An 11,097-nucleotide genomic window follows, 5' to 3' on the forward strand; every position below is an offset into this window, starting at 1 on the left:
TGGTGGACGTGACCAGGTGGTTGGCCGTGGGGGGTGAGGAACCATCGGGATCTCCATATGTTGCATCGGAGTGAGGGATGCTGCATGGCTCAGAATCTGCTCTACTGTGGACGTCTTGGATGTGAAACAAAGCGCATTCCTTGCAGCCCAAACCGCATATAGCAAAGAGAGGAAGGCGCCAAGGGTGGACAAGTCTGCTACCTGCATAAAATCAGATACAAAATCGTGCACTTTGCACTCATGAGAGAGACGGAATCCAAGAGAACTAGCGAACCTTACGGGTTGCACCATCGGGCAAAAAAACAGCGCATGTTGGACTGTCTCAGGGGCCGCCAAGCAACGAGGACACGTCGGATCAATGACCAACCCACGAGCATGAAGGGAGGTTTTCACCGGCAGAACATCAAGACACGCTCTCCATCCGGTCTCACGGCATCGAGGCAACGCCTCCGCCTTCCACAACTTCCTCCAATTTGCATGAGAAAGAGAAGGAACCTGGGATGAAGAAACCCCATCAGCTTCAGCACCATGTCTCAGGAATTGGTACCCGGATTTGGTTGAATAATGGCCATCTGCAGTGAAAGGTCAATAGAGGACATCATCATGAGGAACAAGGGGCAAAGGGACTGCCAGTATAGCTCTCGCCATTGGCGGACAACAAATAAAATTAATCAGCTCACTATTCCAAGTTAATACACCCGGTCTCATAAGATCAGACACAAGAGAGACCCCAAATTGTTGAGCAAGCTCCGTGCTATACACCAAAGACTCCATCCCGGGCACCCACTTGTCTGACCAAGCTTGAACACTCCTACCATTACCAATATTCCACATACCACCTTTATCAAAAATCTCCCCACATGAATTGTGCCTCGCGGGAAGTAAACCACTTTATACACCTTCCCAAGGAGTGATTCTGGGTTGGTCTTTATACGCCACCAATTTTTGGCCACTAAAGCAATATTAACATTTTAAAATCCCTGAAACCAAGCCCGCCATGATCTTTGGCCTTACATAAAGACTTCCAACTAAGGCAATGCATACCTCTTTTTGTGACATCTCCTCCCCAATAGATCCGGCTGATCATCCCCTCTATTTGAGTGCATAAACCATCAGGGAGAAGAAAACAAGACATGACATAAGATGGAATCGCTTGTGCCACTGCTTTAACAAGCACCTCTCTTCCTGCACGGGAGAGTGATTTCTCCTTCCAGCCCTTAAGCTTATTCCAGACACGGTCCTTGACAAAATTAAAAATCTGGGTCTTCGATTTACCTATGATGGTAGGAAGCCCCATATATTTGTCATAGCTCTTAACCGCCTTTACATTCAACAGCTGTCTAAGCTCATGGAAGCAATTATCTGGCACATTTCAGCTACAAGAGAGCATTGATTTGTCAAGGTTAATGACTTGACCCGAAGCTTGTTCGTAAGTGGCTAAAATAGCCTTGATGGTTAGTGCTTCCTGCACCGTTGCCCAAGCAAAAATTACACTGTCATCTGCAAACAAAAAATGAGATATTACAGGAGCAGTTCTGGCAATTTTAATGCCATGAAGCGAAGATGCTAAAATAGCCTTATTTATTAAAGCAGAAAAGACCTCACCACAAAGGATAAATAAATAAGGAGACAGAGGGTCTCCTTGCCGTAGGCCTCGGTGAGGTTTGAAAGGCTCCTGAGGAGCGCCATTCAACATAATAGCAAAGTCCACAGTGGACACACAAGCCATAATGAGATTCACCCAGGAGGCAGGGAACCCCATTTGCTGCAACACACTCGCCAAGAAAGGCCATTCCACCCTATCATATGCCTTTGACATATCTAATTTAAGAGCCATCACGCCATTACGACCACTTATCTTTTTCTTCATGTAGTGAAAACACTCAAATGCCACTAAGGCATTATCTGTAATCAGCCGACCAAGAACAAAAGCAGTTTGAGACTCACAAATTAAATCAGGCAATATTTGTTTAAGCCTGTTCGCCAAAGTCTTAGTGATAATTTTAAAAATAACGTTACAAAGACTTATGGGCCTAAATTGATTCGCATGCATAGGTTTTTTCACCTTAGGAATTAAAATCAGAAGTATTTTATTGATGATACCTGGTATGAAGGACCTGCAGGCAGAAATGAGAAACATCGTCGCCTATAATATGCCAAAATCTCTGATAAAACAGCGCATACAATCCATCACACCCAGGAGCCTTTGTTGGGTGCATTTGAAACAAGGCCTCCTCCACCTCCTCATTGGTAAAAGGGCTGGACAAAATCTATAAATGATGAGGTGAGACTCTTCCAGCCACCAATGATGTGACTGACTCAAGGTCAACAGGACCATTCGAAGTAAATAGGGTCATAAAATAATCAGCAAGGAATCGGAAGATATCCTTATCCTCTTCAACCGTGCGCCCCCTCTCATCCTTGAGCTCCTCAATCATATTTCTTTTACTCCGCTGTGTAGCTTTTGTGTGGAAAAAATGGGTATTCCGATCACCATGGCGTAGCCAGTTAGCTCTGGATCGCTGGCACCACACCACCTCCTCCTGTTCAAGGAGAACATCCAATTTACTCTCAATCTCAGCCGTCTCAGCTACAATCTGTTCAGTCTGGACGTGACTTTGTAACGACTGTAGCCGTGATCTCAAATCAACTACCTGTTTGGCCACATCCCCATACTTGTCTCGACCCCAGCTGTCAAGTGAGCCCCCAACCCCCGTCAACTTTGAAACAAAGTCAGGGCCAGTACGGTTCCAAGTCTCCGCTATCACCTCAGCACACTCCTCCCCATTCTGAAGCCATAACTCCTCAAATCTGAACATGTGGACCCTCGGTCTAAAAGTAGCAGACCTACGAGTGCAACAATGAAGCAGAATGAGATTATGGTCCGAGCGATAACGCGGAAGATGAGCAACATTAGTCACCGGCCACAGCTCTGACCAACTGTCATTAACAAGTGCATAGTCCAGCCTCTCCTCAATAGTGTCAGGAGTCTTCCTCTTATTTGACCAAGTGTATCTGTACCCTGAGTAAACAACATCACTGAGTCCGCACTCAGATATTGTGTCCAACGCCAAATGAAGATGTGCCATATCCACCGGGTTACCTCCCACTTTGTCCAAAGGGCTCAAAATGTCATTAAAGTCACCGATGCATAGCCAAGGGACGGAACCTGCCGGCTTATAATCTTTTATCATTTGCCATGTGCTCCATTTATTCTGGTTATCTGGCCACCCATACACTGCAAGGACCTGCATAAGAACATTAGTATTAGGGTTTTCAATAAAAAATAAAATATGATTTAGCGAGGAGTGAACCACAGTAACCTCAGTTCCTTCCCCCCAAAACAAACACAAACCCCCCGCTCGAGAACGGCCAGAGCCCGTGCAAGAGACAGGAAAAATATTCCCAAAACCTCCAATCCCACGCAAATTAGCCATCTCAATATCTGAACGACGTGTCTCCATGGCGAAGACCACGTCAGGAGCTTTGGAACGAATGAGCCTTCGCAAGGCTCGAACTGCCCGTGGGTTCCCAAGCCCACGACAGTTCCAAGATAGAATCCTCATTGAGGTGGGCGGAGCTGATCAACAGGCTCCGCCAATCCCAATCCAGAAAGGTTGTTTTGTCTCTTTAAAGGGGGAGACACCCCAGAACCACTGCTCATGGGAGTAACACCAGTAACAGAGGAACCACCCGCCAGTTTACGCGGGTTTGTATCACCAAGGAAAGCTGATTGCATCAATTTTGTAATATTCCCACTGCCTCCCTTCTCCCCTCCCCCTTCTGGAGCCCGCGGGTCCGAGAAAGTAAAGGAAGTGCTGCCAAGGCAATTATCTTGGCCCTTATCTTTTGTCCCACTAGAAGAGATGTCAGCTAGAATAGTTCCTGTAACACCAGCAGTGAATTTTTCCTGCGTCTGCACCCGTGTTTCATTCCCAGAATTACCCGATGAATTTCGGGTTTCCTCCTCAAGCTTATGGAGCTCGGCGTCAACGTCCAGTTCCTCATCCTGGCCTGTATCAGCGCCATTCGCATGCTCACCACTACCCTCATCATCTCTGTGACGGCGCTCATGCCTCCCTCATCCCACTCTGTCACGCAATCCTTCACTGAATCCATCCCAGGCCCTAAGCCACGCACCATAAGGCACATTTGAAGGTGTCTCGTCCTCCGCAGGAGGAACATCACAGTCACGGATCACGTGGTCAATTAACCCACAGCGATAATAGAAGTTACAGAGCTTTTCGTATTTAAAATGAACCTGGAAAGGTTGCCTGCCATCAGTTGCTAGAACCTGGCCCCTACGGAGAGGAACAGTAACATTCACCCACACTCGAATTCTGAAAAAATCACCAAACCGGTTTGAGTCTGAGCGGCCCCAAGCTATGAAGCCCGTAAAACCTCAGCCAAGGGATTGGGTTGTCGCTTGCTTTCTAAGCCAAACTGGGAGGTTGTGAACCTGCACCCAGTATGGCGTCTGCACCAGCGGTACCTGAGAAGGGATCTCATGCACCCGAAACGGTTGAAGGATGACATTGAAGCGGTTAAACAACCATGGTCCTCCACACACAGCAAAATTCCTCTCTCTGGTATTAGCAAACCTGAAGAGGAAAAGGTTCTGATTGAGTTCTCTGATGTCAACATAGTGGGAAGAACCCCACGCCCTCTGAAGAACGCTCTTGAGAGCCCTCGGTTGGAAATCTCCCCTGCACAATAGTTTGCCCACGGCCCAGACGTCTTGAGCAAGGTCTGGATCGATCTCCACTCTACCCAGGTTCAAGGCTTCACTCTCCGCACCAGACAGACGGATGTTTCTGTTATCAGCCATGGCGATGAACAGTAGAAATAACCAGGGAAACAAGCAAGAATAGAAACGTAGGAGAAGGGCTAGGAACTGTAGCCAAATAATATAAACAACACCACGAAGCACTGCACGACAAGAAACATGCAACGCTCCTCGGGAAGGAAAAGCGATTTGACGGCGCGGTCAAACAGGTGGCGGCGGTGGGTGGGAACACGAAAACCCTAGCGCACCCATATACAACGACGTACTTTTATCTCTCCTCATTTATTATTCTAATATGGGCATTATATGTAAAAATATCAATTAATGCTCCATTGAAATTCTAAGTGGACAGTTATTGTGAAACAAACTTTTTCTCTCTAAGTGGACAGTTATTATGAAACAGACAGAGTAATAATTATCTGAAAGCTAACAAAATTAATTGCATTCGTTAATATATATGTTTTTTCTCTCACCGTACAGTTAAATAGGAATGGAGTAATAGATAATACCTCGTTGGTTTCCTCAACTTATTGAACCTCATTAGCTGTTAGAGCAGTTTCACAATATTTTGCGGGATTCTTAATATTCACATAATTAATCTTGTTAGAAATAGAATCCACAAGTTTAATCGATCAAGTTCTGCATAATCTTCTTGGAATACACATCATCAAACTGAATTTTGAGTTCCAAGGGATGGCAATATCTTTGTAATTACAACCCACACGCGTTAATTGTTAAAAAATTGATAAACACCAGAAATTAAGTTATGTACATTTAGGGACAGTTACCAAGATTAAGATTCCATTCCAGACATAACGGGATAAACCACGCGGTTGTTTAGTTGATATCGTGCACCAAACTGTATTAGGGACAGTTACAGACTTACAGCTAAATTATCCATCTTCTTTTCTCAAATACAAACACCCTCTGCCCCGTCCAATGTTAGGTGCATGCCAATAATAATAAGGGACGAATTGTAAAAATATATGACAACATGTTCATTATCATTTATCATGGTGTGTTTTGATGTTTTTCTAATATTCTTTATGAATTCTATTTTAGACACGTAGATAAAACTACTTTTTCCCCTTAATTATTGTCAAGATAGTAGGAAAGCTAGAGTGGCATTCTTTGTTCTCATGCGTGTGGATATGTAAGTGTCCATATAAATATCCAAATCCCTTCATACTCACCAAAGCAAAAGAAAAAAGAAGAAAAAGCTCTCCCTCTCCCCCTCTCAAAAAGTGATTATGGTAGCTAGGTGTTTTTCGGCGCTCCATTTCATTACTAACAAAAAATCCCAACTGTCCAACGGTGAAGCCACCCATTTTCCACCACATCAGATCCATCAGTCTCCCATGTAGATCTCATCCGTTGATTTCCCATATCAAGGACGAGATCAACGATCTCAACGCTTGGGCTTCAACTTCCAAATCTCACCGTCGAACATACACAAACATTTCCCATGGCCTCACCCTTCTCAAGGACACTCATGAAACCCTCCAACACATCCTCCAACTCCCTCAAACCCAAGAGTCCCTCTGATGCCACCCTTTCTAGGTTGAGAACCTTCTAGAAGATTCTCTCGGCTTCGTCGACGCCTATGGAACGTTCCAAACTCTCATCATGGGCCTCAAGGAAGAGCACTCCTCGGCCCAAATAGCAATAAGGAAGCGAGATGAGTTCAAGCGTTTAAGATAGATTATTTTCAAATTTACTCACATTATTATATCATAACGTAAAAACTGTCAAAAGAATAAAAAAATTGACAGCAAAAAAAATCTATACTAACTGATTAAAAGTTAACTATTCATTTATCAGTTAAAAAAAAAACTATTCATTTATACAAATTTTATTGTTAGTAAAATTACTTTTTTTTCTGAAATGTAGTAAAATTACTTTAGTCTTATGTAATCTAGTAATATTTTTGCATGTTTGAATTTTTAAAATATTAATAGGTCTTTCAAAAAATATATATTAATAGGTAGGGTTATTTAGATAGTCTCATGTAGATTCAGCTAACCTTTTACTCCCTCCGGTCATTTTTCTAAGAAAAACTTTGATAAAATTACACAAATTAAGGAAACTAATATTTTTTATAAAATAAACTACCATGCTTAATTTTAATGATGTCTTTTCCTTTTCACAAGAACGATCATGTTAATTACCATAAATGTTGATGACAATACCTATTGGGGTGGTTGCAATTTCCCTTCAATTTTTGTATGAGGAATAAGTCTCTTTGCATTAGAATAGATTATTTGACTTAATTTTATAAGAGTGTTTCTTATAAAAAGGACCAAAAAAAAATTGTCAAAATGTTTCTTATAAAAAGGACGGGAAGGAGTATTATTTACTTATTTTAGGAGCCAGTTTAGTTAAGTTCGGTCATTTCTGTTCGTGGAGTTTATCAACTTTTATTGTATTCCTACGGTTTGATGCAAAGTTGCTGACAAATTAAGTGAATTTACGTATAAGAAAATAATAATGCCAATAACGGTTTGACTTTAATTTACCTTGTGGAAGGATGCTTAACCATGATAAAATCACATCAAGAGAGAAACGACTTCAGGTACGATTGGATAATCCGAACTCGAGTAGATGGGTATTGGAATGCTCCATTGAGACCTAAAAACTTTGTTCCGAGTCAGTACTTGATTCCATCCGGATCCTCATATGGTGCACTCAACGATCGTTTAGAATTGGAGACTGATGACTCGAGGTTTATTCTATCTTTGTCGAGTCCTTTCTTATTTCTTTTTTTCCCTTTTGAGTCCTGTATTGAGTTTTTAGTCAAGTTAAGTCCCTTTTTAGTTCATAATTGCATCTGCATTAGTTTAGGTATTTTTAGTTTATTTATTTGGTCTTTTTATTAGTTTTAATTAGTTTTAGTTTGAGGTTAATTCTTATGGTCAGATTTGAATTGAAATCTTGTGAGGATATGGGTGTTGATGGTCTTTTGGGGGGTTTTGTTTTCTAAGTTGAATGAGGGATTGGTGAATTATCATGTTTAATGAGATGTTTCAGGAGTTACATTGTTGCTTCAATGGAGTTCTTGATATTCTTTTCAGGTTTTGATAAGTTTTGATGGCTAATGATGATGGTTGAAGGCAAAGTGATGAGCAATGATGATTGTTGAAGAAGGAGTTACAAAATTCGGAGAAGGATCTGATGAGCCACGCATGTGCGCCACCTAGGCCACGCACATGCGTGGCAGTTCTGTGCAAAAGGCTGAAGGCCACGCATGTGCGTCAATTCCGCAAGTGTACGGATTGATCGAAGTAATACAAAAGATTGTCGAACCACAGAGATAGTTGTTCATCAATTGCTTCTTAGAGTTTAGTGTTTAGAATTGTAAAAAGTAAACAATATAAATTTGAGTTTTTGTTGTGTTTAACACACTTGTGATCAAAAGCTAAAATTGTAATTCAGAAGAAGAAGTACCCTGGGTAAAGCTCCACTTAGTCCAATTATGTTTCTCAAATTCAAGTTCTTATATGAAGTTTAGAATCCTTTTCCATGATGCTATAACCTCTACCTCTACTTGTTAATTCCTTAATCAAGTAAATCATTCAATTTCATTTGCCAAACCTAATTCCTTAGTGCTTAGTCAATTCAATTGAAGAATGAAGTTTATAAGTTCATGCCAACACAATAAGTTTCTACCTTTATCCCTAAGTGATAGCAAACAAATCAATCTAATCCCAAGTCCCTTAATCCTCACCAACTACCGTTGTGCAAGAAGAAAGCAAAACACTTGTGTGCACTCAAGAGAATATTGAATCAGAGAAAAGATACATGGAAAAGAAACTTTATTCATATAAGAAACTCAGAAAATCAAACCATAATCAGAACTAAGGTTCACTTCACCCAATGTACAAAGAGAAATTAGCCAAGCATGGCTAGAGAATTCATAATGCAAATCAAAAGAACTAAAACCTGAATTAAGAGTGCCAAGAAGCTTCCCACAAGCTCCAAGAAACTAAAACTCTTAGTTTAGTTCAGAAAAGTACAAGATTCCAAATGAAATGACAAAAAACCCCTATTTATAGACTTTTCAGCGGGCCGCCACGCATGTGCGTGGCCTCCTCCACGCACATGCGTGGATCATCTGATTAAAAACAACCTCCAGGTCAGCTCTACCACGCATGTGCGTGGCCCAGGTGGCGCACATGCGTGGCCTTCAGCCTTTTGCACAGAACTGCCACGCATGTGCATGGCCTAGGTGGCGCACATGCGTGGCTCATCAGATCCTTCTCCAAATTTTGTAACTCATTCTTTAACAATCATCATTGCTCATCACTTTGCCTTCAACCATCATCATTAGCCATCAAAACTTATCAAAACCTGAAAAGAATCTCAAGAATTCCATTGAAGCAACAATGTAACTCCTGAAACATCTCATTAAACATGATAATTCATCAATCCCTCATTCAATTCAGAAAACAAAACCCTCCAAAAGACCATCAACACCCATATCCTCAAAAGATTTCAATTCAAATCTGACAATAAGAATTAACCTCAAACTAAAACTAATAAAAACTAATAAAAAGACCAAATAAATAAACTAAAAATACCTAAACTAATGCAGATGCAATTATGAACTAAAAAGGGGCTTAACTTGACTAAAAACTCAATAAAGGACTCAAAAGGGAAAATAAATAAATCAAAAATGACTCGACAAAGATAGAATAAACCTCGGGTCATCAGAGACCTCATAACTTCAACGGTGGCCTTGTCTCGACTATCTCTCATTCCTGCTTTAGACTCTGCTGATTTCACCGAGCTCAACTCAGAAGCGACCTTCAAAGCCCAACTCGCCACGAAAAAGGTGAGCTACCTCACAAACCGCCTCCCTTTTGCATCGTCTAGGACCAGAGCTACGATTTCTCGCCGGGCTCGTACGCCGTGCCGGTGGCGGCGCTGTCGAGCCCCGGTCCGCTGAGCGGAGCAAAGCGCCGACCGACGTGCAAGCTGGTTTGTACAGGCGCGTGCGTGGATAAGGTGATGGCGGTTGTTGAGAAGGGGTGGAGCTGGACCGATTGGGGCGGCGGGGAACTTGAGCTTTGCAATGCTCATGAAAGCTGGGAAAACGGCTGGGAGAATATTTTTGATAGAGTTACTAGAAAGAAATTTGCGGCGATTAGGAAGCAGGTTCATTCTATGAAATTTGATGATTGCGTTAACAATTTCAACGAGTTCAAAAAACATGCTGCATATTGGGATGCACCTTCTGTAGAAGAAATTTGTACATTAGGTTTGAAACGAACTTAGATTAAATATATTATTTTTCTCTTGTTCTCCTCATAGTTTTTTTCCTTTAGATAGTTTTTGTCACACATAACTTAGTATATTAATTAAGTTGGCAGAAATAGTGTCATTTCCCTTGACATCGTCATTATTGACTGTTTCACAATTGCTTCGTTGAATAATTAACTCGTCATATTGACTCCTAACCTAAGAATAATAGGAGTTGCAGGTAGCAAGTTGAGATGAGATAATTGATGAACTGGAGAACAAAGTGTTCATCCTTACTCTACCGCCTCATCAACCCGTACCAATCTAAGAGCATTTTACTTTTCGAAGTTTTTTTGAAAGTGACTTTTCAAAGTTGACGCTATTATAAAGCTTTTTTTATTCTTTCTTATCCGGGATTATCCTAATAATTGTTCCCATGAATTTACAATATACAATCACACCATTTATATTTTTTTCATGTAATATACCTTTTCCTTTTGAAGGGAGAAAGTATTTTGCATGTAAATGTGTGAGTAACAAATTATGTGAAAAATAATAAAAATATCAATGACAGGTCAATTTTCACACTTTAAGTTAAATACAACTCTCATGTCATAGACTAAATTGAATTGTGACTAAACTTCAGAATTCTAGTTAGTTTTTTCCCTAACAATGTTAAAATATAGGTAAAAGCGATCGTGACGGATGGTACAAGTATCTCAATAATTTATAATAAAAAACTATCCAACAAGTTCCAAAATCTATTTGGATTTCTCTTCCATCTCACCGTATTCTTTTTATACCACATCATTCACCATACCTCTCGTTACTCTTTATTCTTAGGTATAAGTGAATTTCAAGTATAGTAGAGATGGAGGGGTTGGTGCCCTCCCTCATTTAGCTAAGCATTTAGTCTCCATATTCTTTTTATAACACATCATTCACCATACCTCTCGACCTCGTTACTCTTTTTTCTTATACCTAATTTCAAGTATAGTAGGAGATGGAGGGGTTGGTGCCCTCCCTCATTTAGCTAAGCATTTAGTTGAATGGGGGGTTTCATTATGTAGGGA

General features: G+C 41.1%; 1 protein-coding gene across 1 annotated transcript; it reads left to right on the plus strand.

Moving 5' to 3' along the window:
- The first annotated feature begins 4,826 nt into the window (after window positions 1-4,826).
- On the plus strand, window positions 4,827-10,060 carry LOC130712127 (uncharacterized). Its single transcript, XM_057561969.1, is given in 4 exon segments — window positions 4,827-4,839; window positions 7,265-7,492; window positions 9,496-9,627; window positions 9,630-10,060. Coding segments are annotated over 4 exon segments (804 nt in total).
- The last annotated feature ends 1,037 nt before the right edge of the window (window positions 10,061-11,097 follow it).

Source organism: Lotus japonicus, chromosome 1, assembly GCF_012489685.1.
Source record: "Lotus japonicus ecotype B-129 chromosome 1, LjGifu_v1.2".
Taxonomy (NCBI): Eukaryota; Viridiplantae; Streptophyta; class Magnoliopsida; order Fabales; family Fabaceae; genus Lotus; species Lotus japonicus.